The sequence below is a fragment of the Cetorhinus maximus genome, unplaced genomic scaffold (genome assembly GCF_964194155.1).
Source record: "Cetorhinus maximus unplaced genomic scaffold, sCetMax3.hap1.1 HAP1_SCAFFOLD_138, whole genome shotgun sequence".
Taxonomy (NCBI): Eukaryota; Metazoa; Chordata; class Chondrichthyes; order Lamniformes; family Cetorhinidae; genus Cetorhinus; species Cetorhinus maximus.
In genome coordinates this window covers 340,798-361,871 of record NW_027596135.1, presented here as the reverse complement: position 1 = coordinate 361,871, position 21,074 = coordinate 340,798, and the positions used below count along the sequence as shown (strand labels likewise).

The window sequence follows — 21,074 nt, the reverse complement described above, 5'->3', positions numbered from 1 at the left end:
TTGGTGGGGTGTGACTTCGAGGTCAGGCGCAACAGTTGAGCCCAGTCATGTTCTCTCTCTCTGTTACTCGAGGGCGAGCGTGCGAGAGAGAGCGTGCGAGCGAGAGAGCGAGTGCGTGCGAGAGAGAGAGCGCGTGCGAGAGAGAGCGAGAGAGTGTGCGAGAGAGAGAGAGCGCGAGAGAGAGAGAGCGCGAGAGAGAGAGAGCGCGAGAGAGAGAGCGTGCGAGAGAGAGCGAGCGTGCGAGAGAGAGCGAGCGTGCGAGAGAGAGCGAGCGTGCGAGAGAGAGCGTGCGAGAGAGAGAGAGCGTGCGAGAGAGAGAGAGCGTGCGAGAGAGAGAGAGAGCGTGCAAGAGAGAGAGAGCGCGCGCCAGAGAGAGAGAGAGAGGGAGAGAGAGTGGGCATGGGCTAGAGAGTGCGAGAGAAATAAAATGGGAACAAACTAACGAAAGGGAGGCAAGAAAGAAACAATTCCTTGTCTTTACAACACTGAATGGCACCCCTTAAAATCAGATCGATTTCTGGAGCCAAGTCTATTAGATAGACGCTGCTCCCACATTGTCAGATGAATCCTGCAAGGCCTTGGGTGTGCGCATGGACACCTCTCTCACTAAGTGAAGAGCTTGGGCTGTGGGATGTTCAGGGTAGGTGATGAGAGGGGAAAACAGGTAACCTGCAGCTTCAGAAGGTTTGGACAGGATGCCCCGGGGAGTTAGTAACCGGAAATAAAAAGGGTCCAAACAAGGTTAGTGATCGCAATGGGAGAAACTCAATGTCAACACAAATTAAAACGTCTAATCATGGAGCGGCTTGAACAAAAAAAAAAACAAAGCATGCACAACGGTTAAAAATGGAACAAAAATTTTAAACGAAGAAACTAAAACCCACAAGTGCCCTGCAAGCGGCACAGGCATCATGCTAACCATGGCTGATTGCTGTTGTCTTCTGGCCCGTTGGCCCTCACGTACCATTTGTATGATGGCGTCGGCCTCCGCCTCCAGCTGCCGCACAGCTGCCTGGATGCTGCTCGCGGAGCCCATTGTCGAGGTCCCTGAGAAACGGAGAGGGGCAGAGAGAGAGAGGGAGAGAGAGAGGTTGGTCATCCTAGTTTCTCCGCTAGATGGTGCCGCCATCTCAGCAAAAAAAAGACAAGACTCCCCCACCCCAACCGACAATTCAGATGCTCCAGAGACAGCACTGTTAACTCGCTCTGGCACGTTACGAACGGCTTGGTGACCATCCATGTCACTGCTCTAACCAGGAGCAATGCCACAGGAGAGCCACCAGTATAATCAATGACTTATCCCTTCCCCTCCCTGCCACGTTGAGTATTCTGTCACCTCCACTTGCCCTGGATTGAGAAATCAAGGTTGGTGCTAGGCTCCCGGGACGAAGGGGGTTCGTCTGATGAGGAAAGGTTGAGCAGGTTGGGCCTCTACCCATTGGGGCTTAGAAGAATGAGGGGTGATCTTATTGGAACATATCAGATCCTGAAGGGGACTTGACAGGGTAGATGCTGAAAGGATTTTCCCTCTCGTTGGTGGGGGGGGAGGGGTCTAGAATTAGGGGACACAATTTAAAGATAAGGGGTCTCTCATTGAAGACGGAGATGGAGAGGAATTTCTTCTCTCGGAGGGTGGTCAGTCTGTGGAATTCTCTCCCCCCCAGAGAGCAGTGGAGGCCGGGTCACTGAATATATTCAAGGCCGAGTTAGACTTTTGATCGACGAGGGAGTCGGGGGTTTACAGTGGGGGGCAGACAGGAAAGTGAAGTTGAGGTCACAATTAGATCAGCCATGATCTCACGGGATGGCGGAGAAGGCTCGATGGGCTGAATGGCCTACTCTGCTCCTGCTTCTCATGAAAAGTCTACCTGGCTAAACTCGTCCGTTTCAAGAGAGTTTTCTTGCACAGTACTGGGGCACCAGCCGGTTTGTGACACTTGGTGCTGAGGGTGATCCAGTCGGGAATCTTACCCATTGTAAAAGCAGCACCTCCCAGGCAAAACAGCCAGGCAAGCTCACTCGGTGAGCCTGCCACGCCCCACTGAGGAAAACATACAAAGTTTCCAGCTCTGCAGCCCAAACCAAACTCAAAACGCCTCACCCGGACACCTTCAATTTCTTACTCATGTGCTCTCTTCTGTTCGGCCTCAGCCAGTCTGAGTCTCCTCGATCCCACCCCCAACTCCAAAAGACCCGTAGGGGAGCCCTTTCCTTGGGAAGGCTGCAGAGTGCTCGGTGAAAGGAAGGGGGTCTGCGCCTCCGGTCTGGCCGTGTTGGCGGTCTGCTCCCTTGTTTCCTCGTGCCAGGTCTGGCCCAGTGTGGGGGGGGACACGGCTCCTCAGAGCTGAACCCCTGGTCGATAAGACAGTTGGACAAACAGCCAGGTAGAGAAGGCTGGACTGTCACAATGTGACGCGATCTGTGAGCACAAGCCTCAATACGGCTGTCCAACTCCCACTACTTCAGGCCCGCCCAGCCCTTTGAAATGGCTAACATTTGCCTAATATCGAAGGAAAGGAAAAAATAATTGTCACGGACCCGTTGGCACATTTCAGCAACTGGATTTCAGCACCAGTTGTCTGGAAACTGACCACACCGAACCGTGTCTAACTGGAACAGTGCTGTCACCTTAAATGCTCAGTGGTCCACATTATAGGCGTTGGAACATTGCTATAGGCAAGAGCGCGCCACTTAAATAGAAGAGGGCACCGCGTGGCTGCCAAGAGCATTAGTGCGCTGCTGGGGTCCAGTCCAGTGAGCACCTTTGATGAGCTGGCACCCTTTTGGGCATACGCGTCATATGCAATGGTTGTTGAGCAGGGCTCAACATCAAACGACGCGCCCAGCATCCCCCACCTCACTCCCCCAACGCCTGTACCTAGTCTTCCCGTCTCCTTGGCCTTCTTGTTTGCCCGCCGGGTAGCATCCCGCAGCTGGATGATGACCTGCAGGATGCGGAGGAAGAATTTCTGCGTGGAGGTCTTGGACGTCAGCATCGACATGGAGGGTAACTGGAGCTCCCGGCCCCCCAGCGGGCGCTTGTGAGACGCCACGATAACCACGTTCTCCGCGGTGTCAAACCTAGAGTCAGGACAGGGGACAGAACGGCTTCATTTAAAACTCCCAAACGCTACTTCTCCCCCACCCTCTCCACCCACCAACCCCCATCTCCCCAAGAGCCAGGAGGTTTTGGGCTTGAGGCCCTCGCTCGGGATCTGAACCCATAACCTCAGCCGACGTTCACAGCGTCGGGGAGGGGAAGGACCGCGTAGAGGGGCTTTCTTTCAGTCAAGGCATTAAACCATGGGCCCTGTCTATCCGTTCAGGTGAATTCAAGGCAGATCTTGTGCCTGACCGATATTTACCCCACAAGAACGGATTACCTGTTCACGGCTGTTTAATGGCTGGGCCTTGGGCACCGGTCTGTTAAACAGCAGTGACTACATCCCAACAAGGCATTCACTGGACGCTGAATGGCCTGGGATACCCTGAGGGCTAGAAAGATGCAACATAACCTCAACGTTCTCTTGTGTCCGGAGGTCTCCCCCTGCTTAGTCGGGCCTATTATATGGGGAGGTGACCTGCTGCCTGCTCTGAGAATCAAGGGGGTGGAGAAAAGAGTGATTTCTCCTGCAATTGCCATGTTGTGGAGCAGAGACTCAGGCCAGGGGGGGAAAAGATGCAATTCTATAATGCTTTTCACACCCTCAGGGCATCCCTAATACTTCACAGCCAGTGAAGTGTGGTGACTGGTAATATAAGAAACGTGTTAACGACTGATGGGAGGCAGTGGTGTGGTGGTAATGTCTCTGGGCGAGTAATCCAGAGGACCAGGCTAATTCTCTGGGGAGATGGGTTCAAATCCCACCACAGCAACAATCTGAAATTGAAAGCTAGTCTCGGTAATGGAAACTATCGTCTGGTTCACTAATGTCCTTTAGGGAAGGTTCTCAGCTCATCAGACAGTACTGCACTGAAACGGCAGCCTAGACTTTTGTGCTCAAGTCCCACAAACCCACGACCTTCTGACTCAATTGGCGTGAGCGCCACCCACTGAGGCATGGCAGACACCGCCGGTGGTGTTGTGGCTTCTACCTGATCTTACACAGAATTGCCACTTCACCAAGCCCACACTCACCAGCCAACCTGGCACAGCTCACTTACGTTCTACGGGCCAACTGCTTAACGTGTACTATTTTTGTGAAAAGCAGTTTTACACACCGAACGACAAAGGGGATTGAGGCAGGCCGCAAGAGCTTTCTTCCTTGGTGGTGGGGGGGGGCAGGTGGGGGTGCATTCTTACCTGCTCTGCATCTTTCCTTTTAACTTGGTCAACTGAGGGTGGTCGTCTGGCGTTCCTTCGGGTGACTGGCCGTCAGAATGCGCTCTCCTCTGCTGCTCCAGGTTATACTCCCGCAGCTCGGCTAGTAAAGTACCTGGGTGCCCCAGGGGGCAAAAGAACACAGGCTCGGTTGGAAATGTGCTGCCTGAAAGGGGCAAATTCAAATGCTAACTTTCAGGAAAGAGCTGACCACAAGCCTAAAGAGGAACAAATTTGCAGGGCCCTGGGGAAAGAGCAGTGGAAGTTGTGGGAGAGGAGGAGTGGGTCTAATTGAGTGGCTCTTTCAAAGAGCCAGCATGGGCATGCCAGGCAAAACGGCCACCTTTTGCACTGTTTGATGCCACGATAAATCCTGGGAGATGCACAGGTGTAGAGGCGAGGCGCTCGGGCAAGGTGGACACCCTGAAATGAGGTGTCATTTCAATACTGGAAGTGAATGGTGGTTGTTTACCGAGATGCCATTGTTACCAGGTCCCAACCTCTCAGGTGCTCACCGGTGTATGTCTCTGCTGGCGTCGAGCACACCCCCCACACCCGCCAACCACCGCCAAGCTAACCATGTGGGCCCTTAGGGAATCCACATGTGGCCAGCTGTTCTGCTGATTAGAAAATGGATTGCTTGTTGCGCACATGGTCTCACTAACTGCTCGCCCAACGTGCACACGCAGACTTTAACCCCTTTGTGCGTCTGTCGGCAAGACGGTGAGATGAAAAGCAGAGTGGGAGTGTCGAACAGCTTGCCTGCTTTAGTTCTGAGGTTACTGGACGGCGGTAATGGCGAACGTACAAGAGTGAAGTACACTTATTTGCGTTGAAAAAGGTGCTGTTTACTAAAGCTTGTGGCAACAGTGTGGTCAGCCTCACAGTCGGCAATTTCTACTGGGTGACGAGCACAGTCACAACGGGCCGAATGGCCTCCTGCACTGCATAGTTCGGTGGCTGTTACTGCAACATCAGTGAGTCCTCCACTGGAGAAGTGTTCCACACAGGTAGCAACAAAGCATCTCAAGAGTAATCGACCCCCTATGCGGACCAGCAACGTTTCAACACGATGTGACCCCCCCACGCAGTTACTAAATTACCAGAAGTAACATCAGCTTGAAAAACAGAGTGCCGGAGGACGAGTCAACTGGACAGAAAGGAAACGGGAACAGAGTTGTAAAGGTTGAGAACAGACACGAGCGGAGGAACGCCTGGAGCAGTCAGAAGCCCCTCGACTCGCCCACTTCTCCACAAACCCTTGGGCCTAAATGAAGGGGAGAGAGAGAGAGAGAGAGAGAGAGCAGGGCTTGGGGAGGAGGCTGGTACCTATCTGTTGGCAGAGCGTGTATCCCAGCTGGCGAGCCCCGCTGAGCAGCAGCTTCAGGACCGTGTCCCTGGTTCCCGGCTCCCCCCGGGAGAGCTGAAGCAGGATGTTCGCTGCGTCTTCCAGTCCTTCTTCCGAACACGAGTGGGAGGTCAACACCTGTCACACAAGGCAAAGGGGCGAGTTACCGACAGAACGAATGCCAGCCCACATTCAGTTACAAACTCATTCACCTCCCCCCCGCCCCCAAAACAACCCGCTATTCTTCCCCATACAGGGAAATGGAATATGAAAGCATATCGGCTGTGTTACTGGGTGATCTAAATCTAAAGGCCTGCACTACTGAAGCTCAAATCCCACCACGGCAGCTGGGGGGGGTGGGAGTGGGGGGGAGAAAAGCATTCAAAGAATTAATTAAATCAGGAATAAAAAGCCAGTCTCAATAATGGTGACTGGGAAAACTACGGGATTGTTGCACAAACCCATCTGGTTCACTGACGCCCTTGAGGGAAGGAAATCTGCCGTCATATACCCGGTCTGGCCTACACGTGGCTCCAGACCCACAGCAATGTGGTCTGACTCTTAACGGCCCCTCTGAAGTGGTCCCAGCCACGCCACTCAGTTCAAGGGGGCAATTAGGGATGGGCAACAAGTGCTGGCCCCGTCAGCGACGCCCACGTCCCATGAAAGGATAAATAAAAATCAAACGACTGGGCGGTCTGTTTCAGCTATGTCAACGGAGGGGTAAAGATCAGCTCCAGGAGGAATTCCACCGCTCTTCTTTCAATAGTGACTGTGGGATTCTGTGTGTCTGCCTGGGGAGGCGGGAGGGATTGGGTGCTCCTCAGCTCATCCGACAGTGCAGCACTCCATCAGTACAGCGCTAAAATGACAGCCTAAGAGATTTGCAGTCAAGTCTCTGGAGTGGGGCACGAACCCACAGCCTTTTGACTCAACTGGCGTAGCGCTATCCACTGAGGCATGGCAGACACCGCTGGTGATGTTGTGGCTTCTACCCGATCTTGCACAGAATTGCCGCTTCACCAAGTCCACGCTCACCAGCCAACCTGGCACAGCTCACTTACATTCTACAGACCAACTGCTTAACAACTCCTAAATGACCTCCGTAATGGCCGGGCAAGCCACTCAGTTGTGTTCAAGGGGCAATGAGGCAAGAAATGCTGGCCTTGCTATCGATGTCCAAAGCCCGTAAATAGCTTAAACAAAACACAGACCAGGATCTGCTCACCCCTTAAGCGGCCAGGAGTCCAGGAGATGACTCCCAATCACATCTCGAAATAAAGGAGTGGGGTTTGGGTAGGTGCATTTCACGCCCCCCGCCCCCCCACCCCCCGCAACAGTCAACTATCGCCACACTGACTGGCACAACTTACCGAGGGGGGAGGGGTGCCAGTTCTTTGGGGGCACAGAGAAGAAGCGCAGGGAGGGTTGGGTTGAAGCTGACAGCAAAAGAGTTTGTGGGTCCCATGGGAGTTCCTGGGGCACGCAGTCATGGGAAGAACACGCGGTCTAGTCACCTTCTGACTCTTCTCAGCCACCGGTCCATTGGAACACCAACTGAAAGCAACAGGAAAGAAACGCGCCCTGGTGTTCCTGATGGGGGGAATCGGGTAGCTCAGAAGCAGGCGAAACACAAACCGCACAGGGATAGGCACCACTTAGAGCTGAAACAGTCAGTGACTGGCCATTAGTGATGGGTCTTGGCAAGGGTTGGGACAGGGAGATCGCTGGTCATACGAGGGAGATGGAGGAAGCAAGTGTTTCTCAACCGAAGGGAGCAGCTCCCTCACGCCACGTGCTCCTGGCTGATGGACGGGGAAGTATTACAAAGGCCGGTGTCTACGTTACCTCCACAGAAAGCTGCAGCTGTTTCTCGGTCAACCCAGAATTCTGGATCTTGCTGTCGTTGGCACTGGCTGCTCCTTCTGACGTGGCTTTTGCCGGAGACTTGGCGGCTTTCGGAGGTGCTGGCAAGAAATGGAGAGGATGTCAATTCAGCACCGATGGGCAATCTCACTTTCGAGACATCAAGGATGGATATTGGCCGAGCAGGGCACACTCAGAGGTCATGGTACATCAAGGGAGCAGTGAACACAGACTTAACCAGGATATAAACTGTGCTGTACCTGTCCTGGGAGTGTTTGATGGGGTCGGTGTAGAGGGAGCTTTACTCTGCATCTAACCCCGTGCTGTACCTGTCCTGGGAGTGTTTGATGGGGACAGCGTGGAGGAAGCTTTACTCTGTATCTAACCCCGTGCTGTACCTGTTCTGGGAGTGTTTGATGGGGACGGTGTAGAGGGAGCTTTACTCTGTATCTAACCCCGTGCTGTACCTGTCCTGGGTGTGTTTGATGGGGACTGTGTAGAGGGAGCTTTACTCTGTATTTAACCCCGTGCTGTACCTGTCCTGGGAGTGTTTGATGGGGACGGTGTAGAGGGAGCTTTACTCTGTATCTAACCCCGTGCTGTACCTGGGGGGCAGTGGTCCACAAAGAGACCCCCAAGAATCGTCTGTGGGCTGACCCCCACATGTTAACTGCTGCACATTGATTAAATCGTTCTTTGTGAGCATGGAATGAGCTTCCTACACTGATAACTGGAAGGCTTTGGTTGGGGTTGGTGGGGGCACTGGTGGGAATGGAGTGCTCCAGTGTGTACCAACAACTTCAGGTGGAGTTGGAAATGTTAGCGAGCCTCCTCTTTAGCATGGACACAAAATTTAAAAAAAAGAGAACTGCAGCGTCTGTGAACGGAGACCTGTCGCATTCTGTTTCAGATGCACCCAGGGCTCAGGCAGCTTTAAACCTGTCAATTCATTGAGTTGCAGAAGGTGACACCATGCAAAGGAGCACACTCAGGCTGTCCCACAAACCTCACCCACCCGGCCCCACAAAGCCAGCTGCGCCCGGGACTGTGGGCTTTGGCTTTGCGCATCAATTGAAAGGCAGCACCTCCGACAGCGCAGCACTCCTTCAGCGCTGGAGTGTCGGTCCAGATCATGGGCTCGAGCCCTGGAGTGGAGCGTTGCTTCAGATGAGGGGTTAAAACCGAGGCCCCGTCCGCCTGTCCAGGCGCAGGCTGCCCATGCCACAGGCCACCCCTCAAAGAGGAGAGCGGGAGGAAGACGTCTGCCCACGGTTCCAGGGTCAATGCTCCTTTAATCCACATCTCCAAAAACAGCTGCTATATAGGATTGCTTGTGGGAACGTGCTGTTTATAAATTGCCTGACAGCTTCACCAGAATAACATTGACTACACTTTGAAAGTACATCACTGGCCGTGAAGCACTTGGAGACAGCATGGGGGCATCAAGTGCAGTGTGTAAATGCAAAGCAAATACTATATATTGCTGAATAGACAAAGGACCCACAGAGGAGAGGTAATAAGGCTGGCCAGGAGCTGCCTTGACACAGGATATAGAGCACAGAAACAGGCCATTCGTTCCCCCTCCTCCATGTTGGTGTTTCTGCCGCACACCAGCTCTTCATCTCCCCCTACCCCATATCCTTCTATTCCTTTCTCCCTCGCGTTTATCCAGCTACCCCCCCTTAAACACATCAACACGATTCACCTCGACCCCTCCCTGTAGGAGCGAGTTCCACATTCGCCCCACTCTCTGGGTAAAGACGTTTCTCCTGAATTCCTCCCCCTCTGATTGAATTTATTATTAGTGGCCGTCTTATATTGATTGCCTCCTAGATCTGGTCTCCCACCCCAGCTCCCCACAAATGGAAATATCTTCTCTACAAAACAAAAACAGAATTACCTGGAAAAACTCAGCAAGTTTTGCTGAGTTTTTCCAGGTAATTCTGTTTTTGTTTTGTTTTGGATTTCCAGCATCCGCAGTAGCTTTTAGCTTTTTGTTTATATCTTCTCTACGTTGACCCTATCGAAATCCTTCCATACTTTCAATACTCCTACTAGGGTATCCCTCAGTGTCTCTTCACTGCAGTAATGGGCCGCAGCCTGTTCAGTTGTTCCTGTCAGTTATAACCTCTCAGTTTAGTTAGTATCCTTGTTCTCTGTCTTTATTGCATCTTCTCCAGTGCCTCTATCTCCTTGGCATAATTTGAAGACCAGAACTGTGCACAGTGCTCGAGAGTGTGGTCTATCCAAGGTTCAACATATGTTAACATAACTTCTCTACTTTGTGATTCTACTCCTATAGAAACAAACCCCAGTACTTTGCTTACTTATATTTTCCCAAACTGCATCACTAAGGTCATGAAAAATGGGAGCAGGCACAGGCCATTCAGCCCCTCGAGCATTCTCCCCCATTCAATAAGATCACAGCTGATCTGATTGTGGCCTCAACTCTGCTTTTCTGTCTGCCCCCCATAACCATCGACTCCCCGTTGGATCAAAAATCTGTCTCACTCGGCCTTGAATATATTCAGTGACCCGGCCTCCACAGCTCTCTGGGGGGAGAGAATTCCACAGGCTGATCACCCTCTGAGAGAAGAAATTCCTCCTCATCTCCCGTCTTCAATGGGAGACCCCTTATTTTGAAACTGTGTCCCTCTCGTTCTAGGTCCCCCCACGAAGGGGAAAGATCCTCTCAGCATCCACCCTATTAAGCCCACCCTCAGAATCTGATATGTTTCAATAAGGTCACCCCTCATTCTTCTAAACTCCAATGGGTAGAGGCCCAACCTGCTCAACCTTTCCTCATCAGACAAACACCCTTTGTCCCAGGAATCGGCCGAGTGAATCTTCTCTGAACGGCTTCCAATGCAAGTCTATCCCTCCTTAAGCAAGGAGACCCAAAACTGTACACAGTTTGTGTTACTACTTTTAACGGTTTGTGTATCAGTGTCCCCGAGCTCCCTTTGCTCCTCTAACCCAAATTTAGACTCAGTTCCTGCTACCAGCTCGCACTCACAAACCTGGACGACAGGCCGGGCCATCGGACCTCGAGTGAGGAACGCGACCACGCTGACTTACATGTGACGGAGCCGATGAGGGTCACTTCCGCAGCACCGCTGTGGTTGACCGCCACCTCTGTCGCCTTGTCAGGCAGCGCGATGGAAATGAGCGAGAGGAGCCGCAAGAGCTTCTCCGTCAGCAGCGAGCTGCGGCGGATGACCGGGTGCGAGAGCATGTTCATCAGCTGCCCCAGGGGGGACGACTCCAGGCTGCACTGGCTGTTCTCCCCGTCGCTGTTAGAGGAGGGCGTGGTCTTGACTGAGGTCTTGCCCTTCCGGCTGACGTTCATGTTGTCCAGCTTGACCAGCAAGTCCCAGAAGTCTGTGGAGATGCCCAGGCTGGGGCCGACACCACTGCCCCCTCCTCCTCCTCCGCCTCCACCCGCAGGCTGACCGAGGCACGGGCTGTTGGCTGATTGCTTGTTCAGTTTCTCCTTGTCAGTTTCACCGCTTGCCTCTTTGGTCCTCTGCTGTGTGAAATGACTTGGGAATACCTGGAACAAAATGGTCAGTGTTGGTGACGAAGCTGATGGAACAATTCTTCCTCCACCAAACCCTCCCGACAATCACAGAGCTCCTAGGAGCAGGGACTCAGAGTGCTGGCCCTGGGAGTGTTTGATGGGGACGGTGTAGAGGGAGCTTTACTCTGTATCTAACCCCGTGCTGTACCTGTCCTGGGAGTGTTTGACGGGGACAGTGTAGAGGGAGCTTTACTCTGTATCTAACCCCGTGCTGTACCTGTCCTGGGAGTGTTTGATGGGGACGGTGTAGAGGGAGCTTTACTCTGTATCTAACCCCGTGCTGTACCTGTCCTGGGAGTGTTTGACGGGGACAGTGTAGAGGGAGCTTTACTCTGTATCTAACCCCGTGCTGTACCTGCCCTGGGAGTGTTTGATGGGGACGGTGTAGAGGGAGCTTTACTCTGTATCTAACCCCGTGCTGTACCTGCCCTGGGAGTGTTTGATGGGGACGGTGTAGAGGGAGCTTTACTCTGTATCTAACCCCGTGCTGTACCTGTCCTGGGAGTGTTTGATGGGGATAGTGTAGAGGGAGTTTTACTCTGTATCTAACCCCGTGCTGTACCTGTCCTGGGAGTGTTTGATGGGGACGGTGTAGAGGGAGCTTTACTCTGTATCTAACCCCGTGCTGTACCTGTCCTGGGAGTGTTTAATGGGGACGGTGTAAAGGGAGCTTTACTCTGTATCTAATCCTGTGCTGTACCTGTCCTGGGAGTGTTTGATGGGGATAGTGTAGAGGGAGCTTTACTCTGTATCTAACCCCGTGCTGTACCTGTCCTGGGAGTGTTTGATGGGGACGGTGTAGAGGGAGCTTTACTCTGTATCTAACCCCGTGCTGTACCTGTCCTGGGAGTGTTTGATGGGGACGGTGTAGAGGGAGCTTTACTCTGTATCTAACCCCGTGCTGTACCTGTCCTGGGAGTGTTTGATGGGGACAGTGTAGAGGGAGCTTTACTCTGTATTTAACCCCGTGCTGTACCTGTCCTGGGAGTGTTTGGGACTCTTATTGAACCCCCTTATAATATTGAAGATATCGATTTCTCAGCTCTCTCTTTCCTAAAGCATCGAACCCCAGCTTGATCAGTCTTTCCTGATGGAACTCCAAGGTGGTGACTGGTATACATCTACTGCACCCTCTTCAGTGCCCCTATGTCCCTTTTCTAATGCAGTTTAACAGAACTTCTTTTCAATTCTATCCCTCCAGAAATGAAACCCAGGGATATGCTTGCTGCTTTATGGACTTATTAACCCATATTGCTCCTTTTAAGGATTCGTGTACACATAGATCCCCCTTGCTGCTTGACTCCATTTCCCAAAAGCTGCGTGTGCTATCTAGTCCTCTTGAACTCCCTGCTGGAACGCACGGTCCCAATGGCCGAAGCAGCCGGCCTCACCTTAGCGAGCTGTATGAGTGTGTCCAGGACATGCCGGCAGACCACAGGCGCTGCCTGGGGGTGGATGTGGACGGTGGAGCCGCAGCCCATGTGTTTCTCCGAGTGCTTGCGCCCGCCGGACCGCTGGATTTGGAAGATGTTCGTGCGGCAGCCCAGGGCAGCGTCCATGGACACGGAGAGCCAGGACAGCTGGCTGGTGGTCTTGGCTTCCATTTTGTGCAGCAGGTCCAGGGGCCGGTGCTCGTGGGCTCCGGCAGAGGAGGGCGCGCCCGCGCTCGCCCCCGGCTTGGTGGCCTTCTTGCCCTTCTCCTCGGGGTGCTTGGGGGTCTCGATGCACAGCTCGCTCTCGCTGCTGCGCTGCAGGATGGACAGGAGGCTCTTGATGACCCAGTTGCGCGTCTGCGTGTGGTAGCACAGGTTGCGCAGGACCCGGTGGAGGCGGCTGGTGTTCAGCTTCGGCTCGTCCACAAAGAGCAGGACCAGCAGGCAGGACAGGGCCTCGTGGTCCAGGAGGAGGCGCCCTCGCAGCCGGAGCAAGCTGTCCATGTTGCTGCTGCTCGACGCTCTGTGGGAGGAGGCATATCAAGTGTCAACATTGAACCCTATTAAAACAACAGCTGCTATTGTGCATCACCCCCAACATTAGGTAGAGACTCGTTGGTACTCATTGAGCCATACAGCAAGAGGAGGAGGCCATTCAGCCCCTTGTGCTTTTTCAAGTATTTATCAAATTCCCTTTTGAATGTCATTACTGGATCTGCTTCCACCACCCTTACAGGCAGCGTACCCCAGATCACAACAACTCGCTGCGTAAAAAAGCTTCTCAACTCCCTCCGGTTCTTGCGTTAATCGTTTTTAATCTGTGCGCTATCGTCGCAGACCCTTCCATCAGTGTTTCTATCTTCTTTATTTAAACCCTCCACGACCTTATTATCCTCCTCCCTTGAACTCTCCTTAAGCTTCTCTGCTGTAAGGAGAGCCACCCCACCCCCCGCCCCCCTCCCAGCTTCTCTAATCTCTCCACATAACCGAGCTGCCGCAAACCTGGTACCGTCTCTGGTAAATCTCCCCTTAGCCTTCTCTGCTCCGAGCAGGACAATCCCGGTGTGCGGCTAGCCGAGTGAGAGCGAGGGCCCCAAGCCTTGGTGTTGGGACCAGAGACTTTCTCCCGTTACCTGCCGTGGGGCCCGGGCCCAGCCACTGCGTTGCGCGTGGTGTACCTGTTGTGGGTGCTGCTCCCCCACTGAAACGCTCCACTCCTCTGCACAGCCAAGCGCGTGTACTGCACCCCTCTGTTTCCTCCCAAGCGGCCGGTGAAGCCTGTGGCACAAAGCAGGAAGTCAGGAATCTCGACGCGGCCTGTCGATCGCGCCGGCTGAGGTTAAAAAGCGCCTGCACTTCACCGCACCGCAAGACCGAATGCAAGTGGCTCCCCCCCGCCCCCCAAACAACGACCAGGCGGTCACGACGCAACATGTCTTCCGGGGTAGGGTGGCAGCTGGGCACTCTCACACATGGAATGCAGGAGCAGAGGAACTGCACAGTAAACCACTCTGAGCTGCTCGTGTACCCTTGACAGTTGCTTCAAGGCTTCTTGCCTTGTCCAGGGTAGGCGCAGCGCAGCAAGGGTAGGGATCTGGGCGATGGGTGCGGAGGGGGAGAGGAAAGGCCACTAAATCACAGGTTGCACGTGAAGGGGAGGTGCCCCCGGTTTGCTTCTGAGAATTTACACAGCATCTCATCGCGCCTCGTAGACATTTGTGGATCATTAATTACTTGCAGTGGGCAAGCAAAAGGTCCCGAGGTCGGCAGCGAGGTGAATCACCAATTAACTGTTTTTATTTTGCTGGTATGAGGAGGGAGGGAGGGAGGTGAGTCGGCCTGGGCCAACTGGAGGAGAGGAACCATCCTCTTTTCAGTTGTTTCCCAGTCGTGTGCCACACCAAGCGACTAGGTTAGGCATGCCAAGTCGCCTTGATTCTGGCTGACACTACACTGTGGACTGTGGGCACAGGTCACGCCTTATTCTGCGCGCACGTACAGCATACAGATCCGGCCCTATTCAGCCCACGTGGAATGTGCCACAGGAATCGGTGGAAAGACCCACCAAGACAGAAAAATATTCACTGGCGCCACTCCACTTCATCGAGCCGCGTGTCACACTGCCGATTTTAATAGTTCCCAGCGGAGTCACCGTAAAATCGCCCTCTGAACCACAGGCGCTCAGTGTTGGCTCGTTGCGCTGTCTGCCCACAAGGGAAATCGAACTAGGGATGGCGAGGCGATTGGAAGATGGGGCGGGAGAGGCGCAAATCGTGTACCTGTGCTCCGCAGTATGGCGGAGAGTGCGGATGAGCTGCTGTGGCTGAACAAGCGCTCGTGCATCAGCTGCCTCTGCCTGGCCTCCTGTTCCCGGCGCAATGCCTGAGCCTCGGCCGCAATGTCCGGCGGCATCACCGCCAGCACGCTGTCCTCCATGTCTTCGAGCACGCTCCGCCGCAGGTCGGAAGGCAGTGTCTGGATGAAGGTGACTGGGTCCATGGGGGTGTCAGGGTTGGCTGTCTGTGCCAGCTCTCTCCTCTGCTGTTCCACTCGCTGCTGGGCTAGTACCTGGAAGAGAGGGGGACAGTTTTCTCTGCTTCCATCCCTATCACACACTGTATCGCCGACAGAGAGAGAGAGAGAGAGAGAGAGAGAGAGTCAGAGAGACAGAGAGTCAGAGAGAGAGTCAGAGAGAGAGAGAGTCAGTGAGAGAGAGAGAGAGTCAGAGAGAGAGAGTCAGAGAGAGAGAGAGAGTCAGAGAGAGACAGAGAGACAGAGAGTCAGAGAGTGAGAGAGAGAGAGAGAGAGTCAGAGAGAGAGAGAGTCAGTGAGAGAGAGAGAGAGAGTCAGTGAGAGAGAGAGAGAGTCAGTGACAGAGAGAGAGTCAGTGAGAGAGAGAGAGAGTCAGTGACAGAGAGAGAGTCAGTGACAGAGAGAGAGTCAGTGAGAGAGAGAGAGTCAGTGAGAGAGAGAGAGTCAGTGAGAGAGAGAGAGTCAGTGAGAGAGAGAGAGTCAGTGAGAGAGAGAGTCAGTGAGAGAGAGAGAGAGAGAGTCAGTGAGAGAGAGAGTCAGTGAGAGAGAGAGAGAGAGAGAGACAGTGAGAGAGAGAGTGAGAGAGAGAGAGTCAGTGAGAGAGAGTCAGTGAGAGAGAGAGAGTCAGTGAGAGAGAGAGAGTCAGTGAGAGAGAGAGAGAGTCAGTGAGAGAGAGAGAGTCAGTGAGAGAGAGAGAGTCAGTGAGAGAGAGTCAGTGAGAGAGAGAGAGAGTCAGTGAGAGAGAGAGAGAGAGAGAGTCAGTGAGAGAGAGAGTCAGTGAGAGAGAGAGAGAGAGTCAGTGAGAGAGAGAGTCAGTGAGAGAGAGAGAGAGAGAGAGAGAGTCAGTGAGAGAGAGAGAGAGTCAGTGAGAGAGAGAGAGAGTCAGTGAGAGAGAGAGAGTCAGTGAGAGAGAGAGAGTCAGTGAGAGAGAGAGAGTCAGTGAGAGAGAGAGTCAGTGAGTCAGTGAGAGAGTCAGTGAGAGAGAGTCAGTGAGAGAGAGAGAGTCAGTGAGAGAGAGAGTCAGTGAGAGAGAGAGTCAGTGAGAGAGAGAGTCAGTGAGAGAGAGAGTCAGTGAGAGAGAGAGTCAGTGAGAGAGAGAGTCAGTGAGAGAGACAGAGAGAGTCAGTGAGAGAGAGACAGTGAGAGAGAGAGAGAGAGAGACAGTGAGAGAGAGAGAGAGAGAGAGAGAGTGAGAGAGAGAGAGAGAGACAGTGAGAGAGAGAGAGAGAGAGACAGTGAGAGAGAGAGAGAGAGACAGTGAGAGAGAGAGAGAGTCAGTGAGAGAGAGAGAATCAGTGAGAGAGAGAGAGAGAGAGTCAGTGAGAGAGAGAGAGAGAGTCAGTGAGAGAGAGTCAGTGAGAGAGAGTCAGTGAGAGAGAGTCAGTGAGAGAGAGTCAGTGAGAGAGAGTCAGTGAGATAGAGTCAGTGAGATAGAGTCAGTGAGAGAGAGAGTCAGTGAGAGAGAGAGTCAGTGAGAGAGAGAGTCAGTGAGAGAGAGAGTCAGTGAGAGAGAGAGTCAGTGAGAGAGAGGGAGTCAGTGACAGAGATATAGCGAGAGAGTCAGTGACAGAGATATAGCGAGAGAGAGAGCAGTGACAGAGATATAGCGAGAGAGAGGCAGTGACAGAGATATAGCGAGAGAGGCAGTGACAGAGATACAGCGAGAGAGAGAGGCAGTGACAGAGATATAGCGAGAGAGCGAGGCAGTGACAGAGATATAGCGAGAGAGAGAGGCAGTGACAGAGATATAGCGAGAGAGAGAGGCAGTGACAAGAAATATAGCGAGAGACAGAGGCAGTGACAGAGATATAGCGAGAGAGAGGCAGTGACAGAGATATAGTGAGAGAGAGAGGCAGTGACAGAGATAAAGCGAGAGAAAGAGAGAGGCAGTGACAGAGATATAGCAAGAGAGATGGATAGAACCAGACAGAGACACAGCGAGAGACACAGAGAGTGAGATAGAGAGGAAGCAAGAGAGAGAGATGGAGCCAGGCAAAGGGCAGAGTGAGTGAGAGAGACAGAGGGAATTCGTGAGCTGGGACAGAGGAAGGTCCAGATTCCTTTGTCTCATTGTGGAGAAATGGGAGGGGGGGGCACAGCACCCGAATTTCCTCAACACCCATTCGCCCACCCATAGCCCACCACCCCAGCAACTGAGATATAAGGGCTGTTGTTCCCAATTGTTATTTCATCATTCCCTAAACCTTCCAGCCTGTCTGTCTGCAGGTGTTGGGTAAGGAGAGAACTGGGCATTGGGTTTGGCTGTAAATACTCCTGACCAAACATACTCACCATTCCTGCTAATCAGTAAAAAGGGTAGGGGAAGGAGATGAGAGGATAAGTAATGGAGGCAAGCAGCCACACAACAGTGCTCGAGTTCGGGAGTGAAGAGGGGAGAATTGGCGAGGCTGCCTGATTGCCCCTTAGGTCAATCGTGGAGAAACAGGGTAGGGGAGGGAGGGGGGAGAAAAGCACGCGTCAGTGAGAACAGCAGAGATACCACGATCGGAGCTTTGATTTCAGATTCCATATGGAAACCCACACAGTAATCCGGGAGGGAGGGGGAGACGGAGAGGGGCAATCCAGGCGTTAACGAGAAAAGCCATTCCTCCGAATTCCAGCGCTTAACCGATCCCAGAGCTTTCATCCCCACTGCCTCCAAATCCAGACCACCGCCCCACACAGCCCATCGCACACTTGCGTTTTACTCTGAAGCTGAGAAAACAGGGATCGAGAGGCAAGTCAAACCCTCCATTTGCATCAAAGACTGCCGAGAGCCCGGGGGGTGTTTGGGGCGGGGGGGAGAGAAGCAGAACGCTACACTCGGAAGAGGGAAAGTGCGTCGAGGGTTTAAGTCACTTCACAGGGAGGATTGGTGTACGCGAGGAGTGGCGGCTGCCAGAGGGAAGATACCCGAAGGAGAGGTCTGGAGGGCAGCACTGGTTTCCAGGACCGACCACAGGGGCTTCGGAGTCCGCAGCGGGGACATATTGCCCCCTTGTCGCTGGATTTTAAAAGTGTCTGAGGCTTGTCACGTCGGGTGAGATTAATCAGAGATCAGGCGGGGACCATTCTGCCGGCTGTTGGGTAGAGCTATTCCATTAGACCCCTTTCCTGCTCTTCCCCCACCCCGCCCAGCACCCCCGTAGGCAGCGCATTCCTCAGACGGACCGGAATCAAGGAATAGCCCCCAGTTCACAGAGCTGGACCTCCACTATCCCAACACAGTGAAGGGAGATTATTTATTTATTAAAAAAAAAGACAAGACCTACCTCCTCTTGAATGGCTGGTGGAAGAGCCGCCAGGAATTCGGGGCTGACCTCGGTGACCCCCTGGTTGCCGACCAGGGTGGCGGCGGCGGCAGCCGCTGCTGCTGCAGCCGAGGCTGCCACTGTGGCTGCTGCCCGGTTGGGGGGCCGGATGCCCAGCTGGTTCTGCAGCACCTCGCGGCGGATGTCCTCAGGCAGGGCGGCCAGGAAGGAGGGGTCGACGCCCTCGGGGAGGTTGATTCCTGTCGGAAAGCAGAGAGAAAGGCGCGGCAGGCGGTCAGGCGTGGCTTGCGGGGGCACAGACTGGCACTCACGCGGCTCCGACGCTGCAGCCGAGCCGTCGCCACCCCACCAACCCACAACCACCCCCCCGCCCCGCCATCCCCCCACACTGATGCCACCCGCCCCCCTCTTCATCATCCTCCGTGGTCCTCATCTCGACTTCACACCCAGCGTCTCTGCCCATGCTCGGAATTGGGAGCCGCGGCTTCGGGTGCTCCGTCCAAGTGATGCCAGCTGGCTATTCACCTGTGGCGGTCATCGCATCACACGCCAACCGTGTCCGCGGCAGGAGGCCGCCTGAAGAGGGAGGCGGGGCCAAATGAGGCTGGACCGCTCAGTGGAAAGCCGGGGACTGACCCGAGGGATCAGAGAGGCCGAAGGCTCTCCGTCCTGTGGCTGGGGGGAGGTGGAGGTGCTGAAAGACAGGGCCTGCAGGGGTCTCATGTCCACATGAAATAAGGACATACACCCCCACCCCCCATCCCCAAGCATGAAATAAAAAGGAATAGAAAGAGCTGCAGACAGGCTGGGCTGGGGTAGATGGAAGAGGAGGAGAATCGAGTGGAGGATAAATACTAACACAGGTGCTCGATGGGCTGAAGGGCCTCATTTTATGCGCTTAGCATCTCTCGCTCCAAATACCCATCCTTCTTCAAACCATGCACAGGGATGAAACCGAAATTAAGGCAGGTTCTGCAGAACGGGGCTGGTTTAACTGCGCCATGAACTGCGAACTGGGTGGGGGGGGCACGAAGTGCCACCAGACTAACGGAGCAAGGCCTGCAGCGGGAGGGAGGCCGTGCGGCAAGCACGGGCGGGAGTTTAAACACAAAGGCCGACAGCACGCGCGCGAGAGAGAGAGAGAGAGAGAGGAAGATCAAGTTGTAAGCTACCGTGTTCCATACCAGCAAGTGGGTCTTCCTCGCTGTTGGTCGTGGAAGGCTGCCCGTTGGAGGCTGCTGTCACTCGGCTCCTGGCACGGTGTCTCTGGCGGGCAAGGCCACAGAGGGGATGGAGGATGAAACGCTGTGCGGGGTAGGGGGTGGGGGGGAAGAGAAAACACAAGACACGGGTCAGCTTTCAATCCGGGGATGCCCATCGCTGCCGAGGCACCAACGCGCGGGACAAATAGCTGCTCTCACAGCCACAACTGGTATGGAGGAATGAAGAATAGGAATGGGTAATGTCACCGGACTAGTAACCCCAAGAGTCCCAGGCCCTGGGGACACACGGGTTCAAACCCCCACTCCGGCAGCCGGTGGAGTTTAAATTCGGTTAATAAAGCTGGAATTGGAAGCCAGTCTCAGTGACCGTGAACTATTCATCGGCTGTCGTAAAAACCCCACCTGGTTCACTAATGTCCCTTTAGGGAGGGAAAACTGCCGTCCTTAACCCGGTCTGGCACTACACGTGACTCCAGGCCCACAGCAACGTGGTTGGCTCTTAACTGCCCTCAAGCAGCCCCAGCGAGCCACTCAGTTCAAAGGTCAATTAGGGGTGGGCAATAAATGCCGTGAGACCCACAGCCCACGGAAGAATAAATAATGTGCCAGAACACCCGAACTAAAGGGTTAAATTGCAAGGATAGGGTCGCACAGACCAGGCTTGCATTTCCTCGCGCATGGCGGGGTGATCTAATCGAGGTGGTTAAGATGACTAAAGGGTTTGACGGGTCGGTATTTCCCTGGCTGGGGAGGGGGTGGGGGCCGACATCCAGGGCAAGTGGAAAGAACCTTAAAATTAGAGTCAAAAAACAATCACAGCTGTAAAAACTCAGCAGGTCTGACAGCATCTGCGGAGAGGAGCACAGTTAACGTTTCGAGTCCGAATGACTCTTCATCAGACAAGTCATACGGACTCAAAACGTTAACTGCGTTCCTCTCCGCAGATGCGGTCAGACCTGCCGAGTTTTTCCAGCTATTTTTGTTTTAAATTTCCAGCATCCGCAGTATTTTGCGTTTATCTTAAAATTAGAGTGTTGTTGTTCAGGATACGAGAGCTCACCTCTGCTCTCCGGCTGGGGCCGGCTCTGCTTGGCCCTCGGCGGTGGCTGCCGACTCCGAGGGCGGCACCCCTGTCTCTTCAGCGGCCGGCCTCTCCTGCTCGCTCCCTCTCGCGCCAAGGCCCTCTCCTGCTGTTTCCTCCAACATGCCAGACACCGGGCTGCTCGTGTCCATGGGGAGCCCTCAGCTGACTGCCCACTGTCACCAGCGCTTCTGAACCTTCCACTCGTTCTGGAGACTGGGAGGCTGAGATCGTGGTGGAGAAGGGGCACACAGAGAGAGAGAGAGAGAGGCACAGAGAGAGAGAGAGGCAGGCACAGACAGAGTCAGAGAGAGAGAGAGGCACAGAGAGAGAGAGAGAGGGCACAGAGAGAGAGAGAGAGAGGCACAGAGAGAGAGAGAGAGAGGCACAGAGAGAGAGAGAGAGAGGCACAGAGAGA

General features: G+C 54.0%; 1 protein-coding gene across 1 annotated transcript in view; it reads right to left on the bottom strand.

Moving 5' to 3' along the window:
* huwe1 (HECT, UBA and WWE domain containing E3 ubiquitin protein ligase 1) overlaps positions 1-21,074 on the bottom strand; it is a 231,924-nt gene that overhangs the window by 14,549 nt on the left and 196,301 nt on the right. Inside the window, 14 exon segments of the mRNA XM_078534896.1 lie at positions 965-1,047; positions 2,879-3,081; positions 4,304-4,436; positions 5,651-5,807; positions 7,518-7,636; positions 10,614-11,088; positions 12,507-13,071; positions 13,727-13,826; positions 14,828-15,116; positions 18,353-18,591; positions 19,537-19,599; positions 19,602-19,657; positions 20,636-20,818; positions 20,820-20,880. Of these exon segments, the coding sequence (XP_078391022.1) occupies positions 965-1,047; positions 2,879-3,081; positions 4,304-4,436; positions 5,651-5,807; positions 7,518-7,636; positions 10,614-11,088; positions 12,507-13,071; positions 13,727-13,826; positions 14,828-15,116; positions 18,353-18,591; positions 19,537-19,599; positions 19,602-19,657; positions 20,636-20,818; positions 20,820-20,880 (2,726 nt within the window).